General features: G+C 41.2%; 1 protein-coding gene across 2 annotated transcripts in view; it reads right to left on the bottom strand.

Moving 5' to 3' along the window:
- The window catches only part of CMIP (c-Maf inducing protein), a 132,821-nt gene extending 110,767 nt beyond the window's left edge, over window positions 1-22,054 (bottom strand). For both annotated transcript variants that reach the window (XM_086620789.1, XM_086620788.1), the window contains exon 1: window positions 21,758-22,054. In XM_086620789.1, coding sequence (XP_086476915.1) covers window positions 21,758-22,054 — 297 coding nt within the window. The remainder of the gene's footprint in view (window positions 1-21,757) is intronic.
- Window positions 22,055-22,267: the final 213 nt, after the last annotated feature.

Genomic DNA, 22,267 nt, shown 5'->3' with positions numbered 1-22,267 from the left:
TACCTGTTTTGACCACTATCTGTATCAAGGATGATCAGCTACATCAAAACACCCAGCAGATCACACACATTTGAGGACCCAGTGGAAAGCCCGCTAAGTCAAAGGAAAGCTTCACATCAATTTCAGTGCAAGCTCGGTCTAACAAGGGCTGGACAACAGATACGGTTTAATTAAACTTATCTGAACCTGGCCAATCAGAAGATAAAAGCTAAGAATTAAACCAGCAGATCTCAAACCTGCTGATGTTCTGCAAAGAATTTGTGTGTCATACTGTTAAGTCTCCTTCAGTCCATCAACTATACTGTTAAAAATAACACTACCTTCCCATTACTTTTTTCCCCACATAAGCTGCTGTGCTGTCACTAGAATGTTAAACAACTACAGGTGGCCCATGCAGTCACAGTTTATTTGCATGTCAGGCCAAGTTCAATGGAGTGCTTAAATACAATGGAAACAAGTGCTTGCATAAGGAAAGACAAACAGTCAGTTTATCCTAGAACTTAGTCCTGATGTTTTGGGGGTTACTGGGTTTTTCCTATCTATAATTTCTAAGACATCTAGGCAGAAACATTTGCAAACAAGCACTACAGAGTATTTCCTTTGGTTGCTGTCTAATTGTTGACATGATGCACGCCTCCAAATAAATCCTTCTCCAGTGTGGCCGTAATGTGCATCCTGATCCAACAACAGGAATCACGATGAAGAATCACAGCACTGGCAAACATCACTGGTGTTTTAACAGGCACCAGGTCCCAAGTAACGCAGTTGCTTCAGCTGCACGGATGTCGCGCAAGCCTCTGTTTAAATACTGCGAAGTGGTAATCTCCTGCTTTTGCTACTTTGAAACTGAGGAGGCAAAGGAAAATATTTGAATGTGCAGTCCTGAGGTCAGAGCTAAAGTTTGATTTGGGTTGGTTTGGATTAAGGAGAAACGTCCAAGAACAACTCGCTGATTTACTTTATTTCAGGACTTGGCACACAGCTTGGATCAAGTTCAAAATCCAACGACACTGCGCCAGAAAACGCTAGAGAAAGAGCAGAGATAGGAGACATCTGGACTGTGTTAGGAACTTAGAGCCATAAAGTCCTTTAAAAATATTCTCTGCTCATGTTGGGACTTCTCTTGTTTTTGTTTCAAACAATCCAAATGTTAAAACTGTGTTTCAAATTAAAAGTAAAAAAACCAAAACCAACAAAAACCCAAAGCCTTCCCTCCCCCAAGAAGGGCAACCTAAGGCAATTACAAAAGTAAAAACAATATGATTTTAATGACCTCTGATGAAAAGTGAACACTCCTACAGTGAAAGTAGTAATTTCCAATAGCACTGCATCAATGCTCCTACAGTGAAAGCAATAATTTTCAATATTATTGCATCACTGCAAACTTCTCACGCAAGTAGGACAGCAAACGTGTCCTATAAAAACATGGCCTCTCTGATCATTTAATATTCCTGCTTTGACACACTGTCTTAACCTACACAGAGCATACTGAAAACAGTGGCATTATCCAAAAATCTTCCTTCTGTCTAAAATGTTGCGGTCTGGGTTCTAGCATATAACTGAAAAAAAGTATTTTAAACGGTCATTTAATTGTTTCCATCTTAATTCCACACATTTGGCAGCAGTCCTGCTGATCACTTTATAGTTCCTTAAATACAACGCAATCAGTTGTGCACTCCAGGAAGGCCCTTACAAAAACAAATGAAGGAGATGGATTTGGGAAAAGAAAAAGGTATTGTCAATTTTGGGTATTTTTTACAGAACTGAAAGAAATACAGGAGAAACTATTCAGAGAGCTCTATCAGAAAACTGAGTAGTTTTACAAATGAATGTCTCAAAAATTCCAGTTGACGATGCCTAATTGATTAACCCTTAAAATAAATACATACAGTAAGAAAGCCTGTTAACACCATCTCTCGGACGGGAAACACTCAGGGCTCCCAAGCACTTCGCCCGGTGGGCTGGGAGTCAACGGCAGAGCTGGAGGAGCACAGAAGCTCCTGGCCCCACGGTCCCTGCTGAGCTGACCATTCCCTTGGTGAGAAGCAGGAAACGGACACTGTAACTCTGGCATTTTGCTTGCCTCGGGTAAACCAACTGTTTTGCTTTTATTCAATGCTTTCCTCATCTGCAGCTTTCCTAACCGGCTGGAGTTGCATGACAGCCAACGCCAGCAAAGTGCTGAGATCCACAGCACAACATGCACGTAGTGTCCTCACCTGCATCAGACTGCACCTCCGCTAACTGGAGTGAATGAGTCCCTCTTCGTCTTCTGAAGATGAGATCAGTTGACAAAGCACTGTCTTTAAAAGAATATTGGGATGATTTTAAGATCCCACAAAACACGGGTCAGGCTAGCAGAAAAGGAATTTCTCTGCATGGAAACTGTGCTTCCCAAAGGCTTGTCGCATGTGAAGAATTCATCTTAACTTAAAATATTTTTCATTAAAAGCTAAGGCAATTCTAGCCAAACCTGTCTTCCAATACAAGCTCAAGCAGGACACCCAAGAGTGAATAACAGGCAAAAATGGAGCATCAAGAGAAGAGTCTGCACAGCTGAATTCAACACTATGATCAAAGTCGAGGCTCAAATATATTCAAACAGGTTTGAGTGGAAAGTCCTTAAAGTATCCTGCAACAGTGAAAACTTCCACTAAGGGTGGCCTTCATTTAAAAAGATGCTACCTTTCACCCTTTCAGTTGTTGGGTATACGTAAAAAAAAAAAAAGCGTCACGATTTCATTTATTCCATATTCTTGATTATTTATACCAATTAATAGGACAGAGTATCCCATTCTTCCAAGTACATGCCTTGGCACAGCAAGGACTATTCTGCATTCAGCAACATGCATCATTTCCGGCAGTCCAGCTCCAGGAATAGAAAACCAAGGAAAGCAAGACAGCCAGATAAACAAATCATTCGGATACCTGAAAACCCTGGAGATACTGTAGCTATTGTCATTTTACAACTAAGCTCCTTTGAGGCATTCTGACAGTGCCAAATGTAGATGAAAATAAAGAATTAGTGGGCTTCTTGGAAGTAAGAATTCACAGAATTATGCTCATAAGCAAACAATCCAGAGACTAAATTCTGCAAAGGACATTTTCTCCTGCACTGAATACCACCTCATTCAACACAGTACACTACATTTGTTCGATGCTCAATGACACACCTCATTGAAGATTATCAGTTGTGTTGTCTGCAAATTCTTCGGTATTCCATAGGTCTGGTGGCTGCTTCTACCATTTTCAGTCATCTGCACCAGCAACACTAAGTGTAAACTTCTACCAGAACTGTATCACAGCACTTGACGTGCAGCGCGGGAGGTAAGACTGTCAGCTCTCATTCATAATATTGTATTTCAAAAGACAAAGAGTAACACAAGCACAGAAATGACAGACAAACTACCTGGTAAAGACTGCACATTAGAGTAACATCTCTGCAACCAATTAACCTCAGCCGTGACGGTCCCAAAAAGACAGCTAGGCAGGAAAGTTCTTCCAACCCAATGGAATTGGGCCAAATATAAAATCATCCTCCCCCCAAAGTCCAACAACAAACAAAACCTCTTTACTGCAGCTAATATTTCTCTCCTGCTTTCCCATAATAACTCAGAAAGCCAAATCAAGGAGGACAGATGCAGGCCTGAGCTATAAAATCCAGATTTCATTTCCTATCGCTCCCCTCCCCCAGGAGCTCAGGGGTGTTTAGATTCTGGGCTGTGGTTTAAGTCCATCTGTGTTCTTCAAGTATAAACATCTTCATTGAAACCAGACTCATCCTGCACAGCCATTCATTTAGTGAGCTCATCTGTGAGAGACACGGACTGGCACATTTCTATGACAACCAAAAAAAAAAAAAAAAGTAGCAGCTTGGCACAAATTAAACAGCTTTTTAAAGCCTCCCTATTGTTCCTGAGGCTGCTTTCTCTTCCTCTAGCATCTACAGTTATCTCAGATATACTGCCCAGGACATTAGCTCTCCCAAAAACGGTCCTCTTTCCATAGGGAACCAGAGGTATTTTGTAAGATTTCAATGTGGGGAAGAATGCTCAGAAAATAAAAGAATCAAAACAAACGGAGTATTACCCTACCTAGTTCTTAACTGAATTAGACATACATGTACATCCTAAAGAGACAGTCCAAATAGGGACCCTGAAAGTCTGAACCAATGAAGTGTTCCCCAAAAAATCCTCTCTTTAAACATGAGTCCAAGTAGCTTGTTTTGTTTAAATATCTTGCTGTGGGTTAACTCTTGATAAGAAAAAGTAAAAGTATAATTTTCTCTCCATCAAGAACACCAAAATTCAAAAACAAATGTCACCATTTGAAAACCATCATTCTTTCACTTCCTAGATCTCAATCTGGCTTTTTTGTTTTTACACTACACCATCCTAATTTAGATAAATAAATAAATAAACAAACAAATAAAGGCAACAGGGCACATGATGGTTATTTCAGTATAACCAGTTCAGGTCAATGGTCTGTTTTCCCACCTAGTAAAACTAGATATATACAACAGGGAAAACATAACAGCATCTTCTCTTCACAAGGACTTCATTTCATGATACACATGATGATGTAAAATTATGCCATTTTTTCAGTCAAGATATAGGCTTCAGCTCAAGCAACTGATAACGCTTTCTTAAAGCTCTGATTATTTAAAAGTCCACAAACTAAAGCAATTCAGCACCAGAGGAACAAAGCAGCTCTTTCTCTGACACAGTTGCCAGTCAATGCAGAATTCACATTGTCCTTATGTTTGTTATTCTATCCCCTCGAATCAGTGACTGCCAGCTTACACAATTCATTAATTATAAGTAGTTAAGATTGTTTTTACTAGTATGGTACAGATGCCAAATCACTCAGTGATTCCCAACAAGAGCAGAAGATGCTATGAGTAAAAACAATGGAATGGACTCCCAGGATCTAGACGTGCCAAGGCACAAATACAATGCCAGAAGAATTTTATTTTTTTCACTCCCATTCTCTCCATCTTAATTTTTTGAGACTTAGTCTCAGCTAGACTTCGCTGAAACAGGCAACCTGTTGGATCTTCCACTAAGACTCCCTTTGTTCGCAATAGCTCGCGTGATGTGACCACAGAAATAATAAATCACAGGAATAAAGAGATTTTTTTTTTAAGTCACAGAAACCTCAAGTGCAACTTTGTCTACTACGGTCAATTTTTTCTCCTGGCATCATTAAAGGCTTCGCAGTCACATATAGACTGCACCCATCAACTCAATGATTTTCATCTCGACAGTGTTTTGACTTGATCTTTTACTCAAAAGTCATTTTGTTTAATTTGCTTCAGACATTTTTCCACACACGATTCAGAGTAGTGATGCACTGCCAGGCAAAGTACTGAAATGTTCCCAAAGGCATAGATGAAGGAAAACTCAAGTTATTAGTGGATCTAAAAGGTACTTCTTATTACTTAACCAGCTTGCCACAGACAAAGAGCATAGCTAATCTGTTATGGATGCAAGCTGGAGTCACGCAACTGCAACCACTGTGACCTCCTGAGGGAATTAGATGCTAGAAAGACAAAAGGTGTCCAAGTGCAGCCCTGAAGTCTCATTGATTCTCCCAAATCTCATGATCGCGGCGGCACATAAAGCCACAGGAAAGGGCATTGCCTGTCAGAGACCAGCTCTCCTTGGTGAAGGATCATATCAAAAGCTGAAAGATACAATCACTTTCAGAAATTCTTTACACTTAGAAATTCAATCAAGATGCAGGAATCTTAGTTTTGACTAATTTCTAGTCAAAATAATAAGAAAAGTGCACCTCGGTATTTTTTAACAAGTAGCTACTAAAGTCTTAAACTGTACTTTTCTGTGCAACATTTCCCATGTCAGGGATAAAAACTCAGACTGAAGCAGTGCCTTCAGAGGCCATGTGATAAACTATGGTGAACGTCACGGAACTCACTCTGTACTAGCTCTCACCTGGACCTGCAACAGGCAAGACAGTCAGAAATACAGGCACCTAGGGAAAAACAGAATTAGGGTACATCTGGCTCTGAAAACTGAGGTATCGCACACAGCAAGGCTCATTTCCGTAAGTGCAGCACATTCCCCTCTCCAGTTTAAACCTGCAAATGGTGGGCTGCACTGTTTTATTTTCTGCTGCCTACACAATGCATCAGATCTGCCTACTAGCAACGAGCTACTATCTGCAGAAGTACGTTCCCCAGAGATACGTATGCTCCCATCCACTCCGGAACCAGCCAAGACCACACAGTATCACGTTGTATTTCCAGCTCTCTGCAGAGGCATCCTATGCCACGTCCTGTCTCTCGAATATAAAGATACACCACTCCTTCCAAGACCAATGCAATCATCGCAGATGGTGATCAGTTACAAACAGGAAACATCCATCCTTCTGCTGCACTTCACGGAAGAAAGCGGCAGCAAACAGTTCCCTCCTCATCTCCACTGCTCAATTCTGTGCACTCAGAAATCCACGTCTTTACACTGCCGCCTCTGTCTCCACAGACGACAGGATGGCAAGAAAAAATTCAAGCTACATGGCAACAGGTTCAATAAAGGATGACATGCTGGGCAACATATGCAACCTCTTTTTACAAAGGTTAAGATCTACTCAAAACCAGAAAGCTCCTGGTTTTTGCTACAAGGATGAGACTTCCAGTTCCCTGATGAGGAAATGAAGTGATGTGACATTAAGCAGCTCATGAATCTCTTCAATTAATGCATTCTGCACAACGGAGACTTCCAGGGAATTATCTGCAACCACAGCAGTGCCTCATTCTCGCTGCCATGTCCCCGAGAATGAGTCACTTCAATTCCCATATTCTTGCTGCAGGCAGAGAGCTAAGGACTATTCCCTGTCTTTGTTACTCAGGCAAATGGTTGTAATCAAATGCTGAAACTACTTGCACAAAACTTTAATTAGGGTTACCTTATTTTCTGCAACTATTCGAGTATAGTTATCGTCAGCTTTCCACTCTTCATGTTGATTAGGGCTTATGCTACAGAAGATAACATTTCCATCCCACCATCTTCAGGGAACAAGCAAAGAGCATGCCATAAAATGCAGAGGGTGGCAAAGAGAATAAAAACCAGTACCAAGATAGCCTGAACCGCAGGAGGCTTGCAAGCAGCACATCTGCAATGCTGAGATATAGTAGAAATCCACTGCAAAGCTATCCTGGCACAGGACCCTAAGTTGCAAAGGCTGAAGAAACCAATATGGGTAGACCACTCTGGGACCCAGATCTATGACCAAGATCAGCACCACTCCATGGTGAGATCCAGGGCCACTATTCTTATTTCTGAACATCAGCCCTTTCCGGAAATTCACGGGGAAGTGGAAGGAAGAAAAAGAGAGTTTTGAGATAGATGGTATGCCTTACTGCTCTCCACTATATGAACGATCAGGAAGGTCAGCTACACCAGCAACAGGGCTCTCCAAAGCCAACAAACTCCATTTAAAAGAAAGTTTATCTTTATTAATTCGTTTGGGGGACATAGGGGTGGGACTGTGGCTGGTTTTACACATTTAGGGATACTGTAATTTTGATTTACAAAAAAAATCCCAGAAGAGACACAAAAATCTGTGTCACGAGTGTTTTCAAACTTGAGAAAGCCTTTGCTGAATACAGCTAGTAGTCTGTATGTGCTTCATGTAATTTGCAAACTAGAAACACTGGAATTTTAGGCCAGGAGGGTGTCATTGACTAATGGGGATTCTCCCTTCCCTCTGGAGTATAGGTTTATAGAAGAGTAAGATCATGTTCTCCAGGCAAGTTTATATGAAATGATTCATCTCTAGCCAGCTGCAGTCAAGACAGCTGCTTGTTTTCATTTCACTACAAGGAGATTCGCCCCCTGTTCCCCCCTCCAGTCTCCAAAGGCAGCCAAGATTAAAACCAATCATAAAAAGAAAACTTCGACAATTTCAAAACAAAAACTTAAGAAGACGGGTAAATTACACTGAGGCCACAGATGCACCTCTGCCCCATACGAAGCACTCCTAAGAAACATGAAGCGAACACCAGGCTGAGGAAGCCCCATTTAATCAACAGTCTATTGACTTAAACGCAGAGACATCACCTCTGTATCCTGTGGTTTACATGCAGATCTGCCAAACGCATGAAGGTATTTCTTTGTTTTGAGAATCCCTCACACATTCCACATGGGATCACGCAGACGGTCCTCATGTGGTCAAACAAAGTTTGTGAACCCATGCCGTTACAGCTTTTCCATATTAATCTGCACTCTGGGCATATATCCAATTAAAGCCTCACGTATAGATCACTAGGTTACTAACTTGGGGGGAGGGGAAATAACAAGCTCATGACTGCATGATTTACCACTGCCTGTGCTTTCACTTTTACAAGCACAAGTCTTTTTTAATCTAGTCTTACTGTAAATAAAGACCAATAATGCTTGCTGAAGAAAAACTCGGGTCCCAACATGCTGGAAGACAGAGCAGCTAACGCTGAGCGCGTTCACATTAACACTAACTCCAGTGCAAAGAGGACGAGGTCTGTTCACAAAAACAGGAAGTAAAGGGGAAAACTTCACAGTGTTTGGAAACAGCATGGCATTGTTTGCACAGGCTTTTCTTACAAATGCAAGAGAGGGGGAAAAAAAAAGGTAATGTGAAATCTGAGCACAGCAACAGCCTTAGACACAAGGGTCTCAAGATAGCAGCTCTCAAAAGATCTCCAGGTACAGACTGTACAGGCAAGAAGATGCACAGGGTAGAGGTTTTTTTCTCCTACTTCTGCTAAAAAAATCCGACAAGTAGAGAGACAACCTCCCAAACCCTTGACTTTAAAGCTAGATAATGTAAGGCAGCACTGCACCTTTATCTCAATTAAAGCGGGTGTGATAAATGAAGAGGTACTAGAAAACACACAACCCACCAAATGTAAACATTTCCATTATTTTGAAACTGCATTCAAAAGGGAAGAAACAATGGCATAGCCCTGGCTGTGGGCCGCCCCAGAAGGCCATCTTCACCTCACGTTAAGAAGCTGCCTGTGGGCAACATCCTTTCAAGATGAGTCAGAAGGCTCCAGTCAAAAGCACACGGCAGTAACTAACTTGGAGACCTCCCTTTTTGGCTGGAACACACAGATCTCCGATCTCTAATTTGAAGCTGTTTTGTTTAAATTTTTCATATCATCACCTCTCTTCTTTCCCTTCTCTAAGTCCACTCAGGCCATGCTGTAGTACCACAAACACATACAGCCTGCACAATATATAGATAATGCTGCCTCAATCCCAACTCACCCCAGGTTTAAAACCAACCAACCTACACACCAGCCCACAGGTTTAAAGCAAGAGAGGATTGGTCCTAAATTTGGGCAAGCACCAAGGAGGGCTCAGTACTTTCCCATGGCATCTGTCTCCATGAGGGAGCAGCTTTATATACGGTCAACTCCCCCGATAGATTTGATTTCATGAGATTTAAAGTACATTAGTCAACCCAAGTCACAGGGGACATTTGAAATAACTTACAATAAATCAGAGAAGATTAATTTCAAGGGAGGCAGTGACGTAGCACCAAAAGAGGCATAAGTTAGTGTTAGGAAAGAAGCCATTAGCAGTATGTCTCAACGTCAATAATTTTTTCACCATAGACACGAGAGCAAGAAGACGTTACAGTCTTCAGGCAAATGCTGGGCTCCGAAGGCAAAACGGTTACCTAGAAGGGGTATGTCAATATTTAATACCAAAGTGCATGCCTGGTCCTGCACATTTCATTTAATTTCAAGGTTTTCCAGCTTTATTTCCTGTTTCATTCACAGTAATCGCATAAGATGAATTATCTAACCTTAGAAAATGTGGTTTCAGTCAGACAAGACACGTCGACTATATCCGTACTTTCACCTTCAGCAACGAAGTTCTGTGCCAGCACAAGTTTTATGTTTTCTTCAATGTCCACATTATTTGGTTGCAAAGTAGTTGGGATTTTCAGAGCCAGGACTCTCCTCTGGAAGAGGAGGAAGCCTGGGAGCCTGTTTTGCGCATCAGAATGCCAGGTTACTTTTTAACTAAAAAATTTAAAAACTTTCCTCAAAATTCACCGTAATAGCAAAGAGGGAAAAAAAAAAAACAACAAACAACTCCAACAGATCTGAAAGAACTATGAAGAGTTGAAAGAAAAACCAAACAAAGTAATGACTAATAATTTGCACTTGCATAATATCTTTCATCAATGCTTGTCATTTCCATATACCGGGAAAGAAAACTGGCTGCATTTCATAACAAAAACGATTGGGAATACTACTTCTAGCCCCTACTACAGAGCTGGAATTGCTATTCCTTCTGTAAGAAATATGTGAAGAAGTATCAATATTCCTGCACTGAAAGAATAAGCTGAAGCTCTTTTTCCAATTCTATTAATTGTGCTACTATAACCTATCTACTAAAGGTAGAAGTTTACAGCAACTGCATAATTTTCTTCTGGTTTAAACAATGACTGAACAACATCTGTAACATGATGTTGTTTTCTCTTTCTCCAGACATAAGAACAAACCCCTCTGTTCTACATTACTGTTGGATAAGGAACATGATTGCTTCATTGAACATGATTCATCTTCCACAAGGAATTAACAGGTACTCAATCACGAGCATTTCACTACTGAGTAGTAAGACAAGGACACGGATGGATCTCATTCAACACAGCCCACTGAAGTAGATGGAAATCTCCTCTGCTGAGAAAGTAAATGCTGTTCTTTAAACACTCACTGGGCCTGTCACAGTTTTTGTCCCCTCCTTCAGAGCCAAGATACGAAGCGAACTGTTCAGATGACAGAACACCACAGCTATAGTCAGAGCATCGGGGAGCCAGAGCATCCAAGGCAGGCACGCACTCACAACTCTCCGTCACCAACATCCAGTGCCCTGCCTGGCATTCTAACAACCAGGGCAAAGAAATCTCTCATTGTGCAACTACCTTTTCAAGCTGCCAGGAACAACTCAACACGCAGATCTCCAACTAGAACAACTGCATAGCTACCAGAAAGAAGTCTGCAGAATTTCATTAGCTTACACCAATGGCTGATAGATCCACTATTTAAGAGTCCACATAACTTTCAGTTTCCTATCTTACAGCTTACATTGTAGTGGAGAGAAACATGGTGTTTCGAGATGCCTCTGCAATCATGTTCTTCTCAAGTGATTCCTAAATTCAAGAGCTCAACATCAAAAACTTTGTGTAGTAAATCCAAGGTATGAGAAGGGAGACAGAACTGCCAATCTTTTTTCAAAAACAGATCGCGACACCCTGCTTCTATAGTAATTTTGCAAGATCACTCTCATCCTGGAAATTTCAGTGCAGTCAAGGTTTCCCTGACTTACTCTCTACTTCTGAATTCAAGCTTAACAGCCTCTAAAGCAAAAGCAAAGTGGTAGGTTGTCAGAAGTGACTATTAAGAGACTACACAAAGCATGCCCGGCGCAGAAAGCAAGAGACTTGAACTGATTGGCACCTGGTTCCCTGACAGGTATTCTCCTTGCAGGAAGATTGAAGGGTAGTAAGAGCACGACACCCTGGGCCACGTTCTGCAGTCAGTCACTCTCCCACACTTTTAAGGGGATTTACAACCATTAAGAAAACAAATACCCATCAAAATCAGGAGGAAATTTGGCCTGGCGGCCAAAGCAAAGAAACTCCATTTCTCCTCCAGCTCCTACCAGTGATTATGCCATCATCCAAAAATCATTTTTTCTGATTGTTTTAAAAGCCAAAAATAATCCCTCTTTTTTTTTTTTGTTCACAGAAGGTCAAACAGACATTCATATTTATGGAAAAAAACTACACACCCTTAGTATTTTGATTAAAAAGCTGGATTCCACTTGGCAAGTTTCAGAAACTTTGTTTTAAAAAAGTAGTTTCTACTTTACTATTAATAATGCCCATCCCTGGAAATGGATAACAAAGTCATTCAGTCTTATTTTAGGTGCTTGCACAGACAGAGCAAAAACATAGCCTGCTCACAACATGCACTAATTGCATTACAGTAGCAAACAAAAAACTCCGTGCTACAACAGAACCTCATTACAACAGGAACCAGACACGATAAGAGACACCTGCCAATCCCAAAAGCTTATATTCAAATGGCCAAACCAGACAAAGACTGGGAGGAAGGGGCAACTGCCATGTGAAAAATAGCAATATCACAGCTTTACCATTGAGAAGTATCTGCTCCATACTGTTTGAAACATACTGTTGGGAACACATCATGGGTATCTTCAGTAGGTTCAGGAAAACAAAAAAAAAAAAAAAAAGTTTTCTGTTAAAAATTATCTAAACTGTCTACCTGCACATGTATTTACCTTACACTGCTCAGTTAGATGTTAATTTTCTATACACAAATAAAGAATGAGGTGACTTTTTTGTTTACAAAATTCTTGCCTTACCTTTGGCTTAGCATCACCAGAAATCTCATCCATAAAACATGCATAGATATCTGTACACTTCAAAAATATGTACAACTTATTTCTAAGAAAAAAAATATTATTTATTATCACTCGCAAACGCAGTTTCTCTTTAGGCCTAAGAAAAATGTTATATACAATATAAATGTAAAATAATTGTATTTAGGAATACAATTATGTATTCTCAAAAAACCTCTGATTTAGCTTAATCTCAGCTTTCTTCAAGCAACATTTGTTGTACCACATGTGGCATCTTTGTAAACAAAATCTTACAAAACCTAAATCCATTTCTGTGGTTTAAAATTTAAGTTTAAATTTTTTCCAAAAAAAAATATTTTATTTCATTCCACATTTCTTTAAGCACTGAAATCCAAGAATCAGAAGCCCTGTAGTGATAGTTCCAAGCATTCAACATTCCATTCTTAATATCGTGAAATTAGAGATCTGGAGTTTGAGAAGCACTGGATTTCCTTTTCATTATTCATCTTTTTTGAAGCCCTGGTTATTACTCTTCTTCTCAATGAGAGTGAAAGCAATTCTTCCTTTGAAGTTTATCATCCAATGAGAAAATCATGCAATCTCTCAGTCACAGGAGCAAGAACTTTAGGGAAACTGCAACATACTTTGAAAAGTGCCAGAGCTCTCACTCCTGAAACAAGCTGTAATTCTGGGTAGACAAGGGAGAGAAACACTTCAAGGGTGCACAAAAGGCTTATCCCGCTTAAAACCTCACACTTTACCACTGTCTCCAAAGTGAAAATGGCTACGGATGCAAATATCAAGAAAGACAACAGCAGAAGCAGCAGCACTGTCTTCCTGTACCTCCCAGAAACTGGGAGCAGCTGCTCCTGTAGCGGATTCACCCTCATGCAAGCTCCAGCCAGGACCACGTACACAGCAGTATTTGGCAAATTTCAATACCAAATCGGGGGAACGAGATCCATTTGCAGTAAGCAGCACATTTTTCTTAATAAATCTCTATTGTCCAGGGAAGAGAGGCAGGAGAGATCTGGCACATACCCCGTGGAGCAGTGGGGGTGGCTGGCAGGACCTTTCTGGGAATCCTGAATGGGAAGGGTGTGCACCCCTCTCAGCAAGCCAGATCCCGCTTCCCTGCACCACTGACATGGGCTCGCTCTCCTCCCACGGTACTTCACCCTCCAGCTACGGGGCCATGAATTAAAAAAATAAATAAATAAACTAAACAAAAAAAAAAAAAATCCCCCACAAAAAGCTTGCCCTGTCGGTAATTTGCTGATCCACCACAACTCTACTCAATAATTAAACATTAATACGCTGCAGCAAATCGCATGCGTTTTCCCCAGCTTTGCAGGAGATGGAGGTGGCAGAGGAAACACTTGGTGCCAGGGTCTGTCACGTCTTGAAGACATTCACTGCTGTCCTCACCAGGGCTATCAGACTGCGGTGAGCAGCCCTCATCAGGTTCTCTGTCCTCAGCCCCGGTGTTCCCCACAGAAGAATGTAAAGTCACAAACCAACTTTCCACCAGGACAGTGCTGTCTAAATGTTGGCATAAAATGGGTGAAATAGCAACAGCTTCTATACCAGTTCTGTCTAACAGGGAAGTTTCCAGTAAGCTCATAAAAGAGCCACTTCTAGCGCAGGCTGGTCAACACCTCGAGATCTGCCGACCAAGGCAAAAAAGCAGGGCTCAATTTTTCGACTAACAGTAGTCAACCATCTCCCCCAAGCAGCAGCCAACCTGAAAGCCACACGGTGATCTTTCGCTGAACCTTTCTGACTTTCTGAACAGCACATCCTGCCATTCACGTTACAGGCAGTGAATGGTAATCCCCCTCCTCAAATTACCCTACTGATTTCAACAGAGCGAGAGCAAGAACATACGTGACCCAGTGTACTTCCAGTTCAGGTTTTAGTCATTGCAAAGAGTTTCTTGAGCTCAATTAGTAACAGGCACACACCTAGCAGACATGATCAAATCCAGAAAAAACAGATGCCTTTTTTCCTAAGTTTCTAAAAAAAAACGAAAAAGACTTAAAATTATTTAAAAACACACTGAAAATTCAGATTAAAGTAGAAGGAAACAGCCTTCACCATAAATTCACACCCTGGACACCACAGTCTGCGACCTGGCGTGTTACCTGCTTTCGTATTTCCCATTCTACTGGCCCTGTCCCATCAGTTATGGGACAGCCCAAGAAGCAAAGTCAAGAAATCACTGTAAGTACTAGAAACGCCAGTACTGGTAACATCAAATGTCCACAAACCCTGAAACAAAACCCCCTCCTCCAAAACAGAGAGAGCATTGTTAAATTCTCCTTATTTGTAAACCTGTTAAGTGAATGCCTTTTAATTTAGCATCTGCTTCTGACTTCTTCGTGTTTTCCTCCACAACCACAAGAGCTAAACTTCACTCACCACTGACGTGTTTGGTCATAACGTATGCTTTTCAATTGTCTTTTCCCTTTCCTGGTATTGCCCTTGCATTCTTAAATATTGTGCAAAACAGGAAAATTTTACGCAATGATTTAATAATACATTGGTTTTGGCAGCAACTCCAGCCTACCATGTTTCCCCTTCTCTTCTTCCTCAACAGCCTGGCGGACTATATGCTGAAACAGATCAGTTCCCTGATCCAGGGACAACAAATCTGCAGAAGGTTCGCACTGAGGAAGTGTTCGCCAGCCAGTTCACACAGATTTTCTCAACTTGACCCTGCAAACCGTTAAGCGCGTACAAAAGACAGACAGACGCGGTGTGGCACAGACACAGAAGTGAACAGCACAGGCCAGGACTACCTCAGACAGCATTCCTGCCAAGGACACCGCATCATCAGACTGTGCAAAGAAGTTATTTTATTGAGTACACAAGCACAAGTGCTCTGTATGGATTACACGTGCTAAAGTATCAATCACCTTCAAACACGCGACTGTGTATGGAATTAAGCACTACATATCTACAAACATATGCAGACGCAGAACAAAACTGATGCAGGTAGCACTGCTCAAAACGCTAATAAACAAGCCATGATCTACCCATGCAACCCACAATCTAATTACTTCTAAAGACTCCAAAAGGCTTGAACTATTTGAGGTAGGTCTCTTCTTTCATAAATCCTATGTGGGGAGATGAGTAAAACCCTATTAGTCCAGCCATGCCTACTATCATATAAGGAAATGAGAGAAGCTGTTTTATTATATCACGTTAAAACTCACTTGTTTTTAGAACTTCAAAAGTATGAACAAATTATATGCAATAAATTAAACAGTTCCATAAAAACACTCCTGTCCATGTACTAAACCTATCACCTTTTTCCTCCAAAAACGTCCCTCAGTGCAGTGTACACAGTTCTGTCAATGATTTTGGTAGGACCAAGGCTTCAGCCTCTGTTCTCCCACCCCTGCTAACAACTCAAACCTAAGCTTGCAAACTAGAACGTTGATGCAGATGGGACTCTCAATCTAGCCTTTCACCTCTGAAAAACTAAACATCCTTTTTGTGTCTCACAGAATCATATAATTGCAAAACATTTTGGGTCAGAAGGGACCTTTAAGGATTGTCTAGTCCAACCCCCCTGTCATGGGCAGGGATATCTTTCACTAGACAAGGTTGCTCAAAGTTCCGTCTAATCTGGTCTTGAACACTTTCAATGATGGGTCATCTGCAACTCCTCTGGCCAGCACATCCTTTCCTAGAAGGACTACACCCCAACTTCAATGATCTAGAAGACTCTTCCCATCGCTACTTACGATGTTTCACTACAAAAGAAAAACAACAAAAGATGACCTCCCAGCTCCATGAAGGTCCAGCCCTGTGAGGGATGCTTCCCTCCTCCAGTCCCTGCTCTGATGCAGGATCAGGTCCCCATTGAGGACCAGAGGCAATTTAGAAGCTTCCTCTGGGGGACTACTACCACCACATAGTGGCTAGCACCACATCTTTAGTCCCCAGCCAAAATGAAAAACGAGGCAGCAGAATTTCTGAGTATCCTTTTTATTTATGCTCCTAAACATGTAAAATTTACTGGCTGGGTGTTAACACTAATAGCCTTAAGAGCTCTCACTCTATCAATGAATATAGCTTCTGTTTTCATATTTTATATAAGCTCTGTGACATATAAACACATACCTTAACACCACTGACTTATAAATACGCTTTTTAACTACCGTAGGAACTATATATTCAAAGGAATGTTTGATAGGCATTAAACAACTTTAAAGAAATATCATTTTAGGCCTTCTTATGCCAAGCTACAAACTAATATAGCAATAAAATAAGCTGGTCACAACCAAGTAATATTCCATTAAATCACCAAGTCTTCAGGAAAATTTGGGTTTCGTTAATGCAGGCACATGCCTTCCTTCACTTCTGAAACAGAATCTTAATTTCAACAGCATAGAAAACATGGAGCAATTTGTTCTCAATTTGCAGAGAATTCTAAGTTATCATAGGCTGTATGCAAATTATGAGACTCAATGCTCTTTCTGATGTGCTTGAAGGAAATACCTGATTGATAGCAACAGGGTAACACAGAATAGGCAAAAACATGTACATGGAAAACCCACAGGTACCACTTCTTGTCAAATGAAAACACTTATTTGCAATAGTAAACAATAAGAAATATTATTTTTAAATAGTAATTCAGCATTCCATTGTTATAACAGACCAAAAAAATGAAATTGCTTTGTTATTTTTGTGTTCATACTTATTTATACATGTAATGATAGTAGGCCCATCAGGCTAGTTTGAAGTCACATTCATAGAGGCCCATCAATAACACTGGACTTAAGGACAGCACCTGGTATACCAAACAAACTGTTTATTTTAGTTTTTATTATTATTACTATAGCTAATTCATAATCATTTTATTTGGAATCTGGATAATGCTACAATAATCCTTTTCCAGGAAAGCTTTAAAAAAATTCTTCTTATAAGATTGTTTTGAAACTTCTGAGCTCTGCATAATACTTCCCACTTGAGCTAATTGTTTTTCAAGGGAAATTTAATTTTAAAAAGTGTGTTTTTCTAACTAATGGCAACCTGTGCTAAAGTAAACAATTAATCTGACTTGATAGGAATTTTTGCTCTATCTTTGTTCAACGAAGGAAAGATATGTAATAGCATGCTGAAACCCATGCAGTAGCAAAATTGTTGAATTTTAAAAAACAATTAGAATACAATTTTCTACTTCACTTCTCCTATTTGAAAAAAATCATTCTGCTTTGCCTCATTTAATATTAATTGGATATGTTCTTGTCTCTAGAAGAAAATATAATCCACTTACATCCTTGTTTCAAATATATTTTTTATTAGCTTGCTTGTCAATAAACTATTGTCCTCACACATCACTTCTGTGCAGAAAAAAAGTTTAAAAGACACTCAAATCTTTTCAGGATCGCCACCAGCTTTGAATATAACCTTACATTACACTCAACTTACCTGCAAGGCAAAACAAAGAAACACGAAATGGGCATGAAAAGCCAAAGTTTCCACCTCCTTGCGGGATATTAATGAGTAACTTCATGGTTTCAATTATGTCTTATCTTCCCAGATGGGAATTAGAGAGGTCATCCCTAGCCAGCGAAAATGAATCACTTATTTATTCTTTCCTTGTCTGCTGCACATACATATGTATCACAAGTCTTTCTTGCAACCCAGTACTTTAAAACCCATTGTCTTAAACATCTACTCCCAACTGGTGCAAGAAAAAGAATGAAAGAGAAAGCAGGGTAGAGACATGAAACGGACAAGACAGAAGGATATTAAAGGCATGGAAGTTCAGTTATGATGGCTACTTTTAAACTACTGAAAATTAAATTGTAACATTTCTGTTGAAGATAGCCATACAGTTACTCTCCACACACAAAAAAAAAGAAAAAAAAAATCACACAAGGAATATTAAATTGGATTTTATTTCTTTGTTTTTACTATCACTGCCCTTCAAGCTGCGCAAGGACAGATCTCACAGGAAAAAAAAAAAAAATGTAAGGGTGCTACATTTGAGTTTGGTAGGTGTTTATAAAATAAACATTATTCCTCCCAGGGGGCAGAAAGTCAGATTCATCCCCAGGCAAGCTGTTGTCTGGCAAACAGAGTTTCTAAGTATCAAAATTTCCTACTGGGACTTCAGCATTTACACTTAAAAAAAAAATAAAATACAGATCTGTATTTACTTTCACCAAAAAAACCTTAACCAGAATGAAAGCCTGGACAAGATGTGAGTGAAACTGTACTATATTTAACTCATTCTTTAAGAAATGAGAAACACGAAGCAAACAATGGAAACAACACGTAAATCAGATAAAGTCCCAACACCTACAGCTCTGGGACTCTCCACTCCACAAGCTAATACCTTTCCATTAGTTAACAGTGCATACACCTATTCAGAATACAATTACTATTATTATTCTTTTTTTATTAACATGGACTTATTTTAATTGAAACAGTCGCTTGTGATAATGTCAGATGAAGCACTTTGTAGAGAAGATTATTTTTTTCCTCCTGAAATTTTGCTGAAATAAGATGGCCTAACCCTTGTTGCATTGCACTCTTGCATAGTGCTTCTGCTACGGAAAGCTATCTTGTCAGCACAAAACATGTCACTGCCTAATTAAACAATAGAAGTAGTTACCTCTCACAAAAAACCTGTAGGTAGGGTCTTATTATTCAGACTTGTATGTGGGCACATACAGTGTCTACTAGTGGAAAAAAAGGCAGATGAATAATCCATACACAAACTAATGCTAACTTCTATATTGCAGCCCAGGCACTGACAAGTAACAGCTTGTGAGAAGAAGACTTTAATTCAAATATATGTCTTAGGCGACAATAAAAGGGATAGAAAGTGCCTAGAATTAACAAATAACTTATCCACTCTACTCAAGGATATAATTTGCCAGACCTGGATTTAGCTGTCATTACAACTTTTGCTTTCAAATGCAAAACAAAGTGATGTTATTTTCCTGTCCGATTTATATATGTTATATAGAATGCGGTAAAACTCGTCATGCCAGAGGATTTGCAAAGGGATGATGTGAAGATTAATTAGTGGCTGCTCATAAAGCACCCTGCCTGTGGAAAGCCCTGTGTGTAAAAATGACCTTGTTATCAAAGTTGTTGAGTGCTCCCGATGCTCACTTTCAATGGACGGCATAGATATTTTCTACAGCTCTTGAAAACCAAATTAGTCACATTTAAATATCTACCTACAGTTTTGGCATTGTGCCTGTACCCCACTTCCATAGGGAGTGGGGGTTAAACTACCACTTATTTTGTTTAAATCACATATTTTCAGCAAAAAAAAACCAAAAAGTAAAATCTCAGTGTCATAGAACCAGTGCCTGAAAGATACCTGCTAAACGTACGTTCAGGCAACAAGTGAATGTGGATATTATCCTAGTGCCCTAATTACTCCCTGGAAACCAAAGACACTACTTGAAATAATAAAGCACAGATATTTCTGCGAACAACGGTATTTACTTGGTGAGTTAGCACTGGAAAAAAATGATAAGGTGTTAAGACCAAGCACGAAGATCACTGCTTAACAAAATGGAGCCTGCAATGGCACGTACAACGTTTTAGTATCTTCTTGCTATTTATATACATAAAATAATTAGGAATCAGAACACCTTAGCAGTAATTAAAGCACAACCCCAGGAGACTTCAGACATTTTTTCAGAGATGGTATCTCTGGTGACAGCTTTGCCAGCGAGCAGAGTTTGACATCTCCTGTACAAACACAACTTCATGCCTGGTATTGCCACACTGCAGAGATGAACGTCCGAAGCATGACCATGCCCCTCTCTACCAGTATCCTTCTCCTCTGCTCAGAAATAACCGGCTAGGGATACTGCCAGGAAAATGCCTCATCTCCACTGATACTCAACTTCCCCTCTACGCTGATGGTATCTTAATAAAATGAACTGCAAAAACTCCTTGTGCTTGTGTCTTTCAGGGGTTTTCTCCAGCAACGATTGACCGAGTCTTCCTTCTCCGTTTACACAGTAGTTCTACCAAAGACAGAAAAATATTCCCTTGGAAACATCCTCGACAGCCCAGTGGAAACGGTAAGCAGAGGCTTTTTGTGTCATTGTGGCACAAAAAAAAGAGCTCCGTGAGAATAGGCAGCTGGCCTACCTGAAGGTTAAAGTAGCTCCCACTGAAAACCTGCTTCGAATACTCCACAGCGGAGCATGATGCAGGAGCGACATTTACACACACTATGTGTCTGCATAGCAAAGTGTGAAAAAAATCTAACCTCTGAGCACAGCACAGACTCGATGAAACCAGTTTAAATACACCATTAACAGAAATCTGCACAAAAGCCAATCCAGTCTCTCATATCGCGAGTGTCCTATAGGAAGGCCAGAATGAAGCCATTGAGAAAAATGAGACGTTAACATATAAATCAAAAAAGGCCACGACTGAAGTACTGAATGATTAAAAGCCAGTGTAAAGCATGTTTTGTCAGTTTCGTTAATCGCTATTAGACAAAATTTGGGTGTAGTCACATCACATACTATACAAATGTTCAAATAATACTGGCCATGAAATTTCGAGTTGTACATGTAAATAAAAATCATATTTTTCAAGATTGTATCCGTCTATGGTACATCTTTTGTACTGGTTTTTTTTTTGTACTCGCATTTTTTCTCTTGTATCCTTTCCAATGAGGAAGAAAACCCTGAAGGAATCTCTCTATTTTGCGATCACGTTGCCAGTGCCCGGGCAGAGTATGTGACTGCCAAATCAGAGCCCCAAAACCAGGCCTAAACCAAAGCAGGGCAAGGGCTGCCCAAACCCCCAGCCCTCGCTCTCGAATTAAAAGCATCCTCCACCTCCCTCACCTCCAACTTGGCCAACGTGCCAGCAGATATCTGCCGACTTGGGTTTCGGAGAGAAATGGCTCAGTGTGACGATTTCATGTCGGTTTCATGTTGAGAGGGGAGGAATTAAAAAAAAAGGAAAAAAAAAAGGGCAAAAAACCAGTAATAATAATAATCATCATCATCATAATGGAGGAACACTGGACTTGCTCGAAAACAGACATCGAAACTGCAAAATTAGACATCCCTAGGATTACAAAGAAGAGGGGGAAAAAACCCCCACAGGCATTCCGGGATTCACTCACGCCGAGCCCCCCCCGCACACACCGGCGCCCCTCGGGGGGGACCCCGCACGGGCCGGCAGCTCGGCCACCGCGGCACAAAGGCGCAGGCATCCCCCCCCTCCCCCGCGCCTCCCCGGCGGCCCCGGCCCCGCAGATGCCCCGCGGGGCGGGGAAGCCGCCGGGGCCGCGGCCGCGCTGTGGCCGCCCCCCGCGGCGGTGGCGGCGGGCCCGGCCGGGCTCTTACCGTGGCCGAGGCGACGCTGTTGTCCGCCAGGGTCAAGTGGTGCGGCTCCCACCGCCGCAGGAACTTGGAGGTGAGGATCTTGCTGAGAAACGTCCGGGGGTGCCGGATGACACACACCTGGATGTCCCCCTCCTGCAGCAGCTTGTACCTCATGCCGTTGCAGTGGAGCAGGGCTCTCCGGCACGGCGCGGCACCCATTTTATTCCCCTCGGGAGCGGACATCTCTCCCAGCAGCGGCTTGCTCTCCTCGGTCTGCCTGCGGTCGCTGCCCCCGCCGGAGCCGCCGGTGCGATCCATGGCAGCCCCGCGGGTCGGGGGAGTGGCGCTCGGCGGTGGCCGGCCGGGGAGACCGGTCTCTACGGGCGGTAAAGACGAGTATGCTAAATAAAATTTTTAAAAAACTAACAAAAAATAATCCAACCCTACGCGGCGGATTAAAAAAAAAAAAAAAATTGCTGAAGAAAAAAAAAAAAACTGTCAGGGAAGATGGGGGAAGGGATTGAACCGCAC

The sequence above is a fragment of the Tauraco erythrolophus genome, chromosome 15, assembly GCF_009769465.1.
Source record: "Tauraco erythrolophus isolate bTauEry1 chromosome 15, bTauEry1.pri, whole genome shotgun sequence".
Classification (NCBI taxonomy): Eukaryota; Metazoa; Chordata; class Aves; order Musophagiformes; family Musophagidae; genus Tauraco; species Tauraco erythrolophus.
The sequence above is the reverse complement of the archived record's forward strand: the minus strand, read 5'-3'. Positions and strand labels throughout refer to the sequence as shown.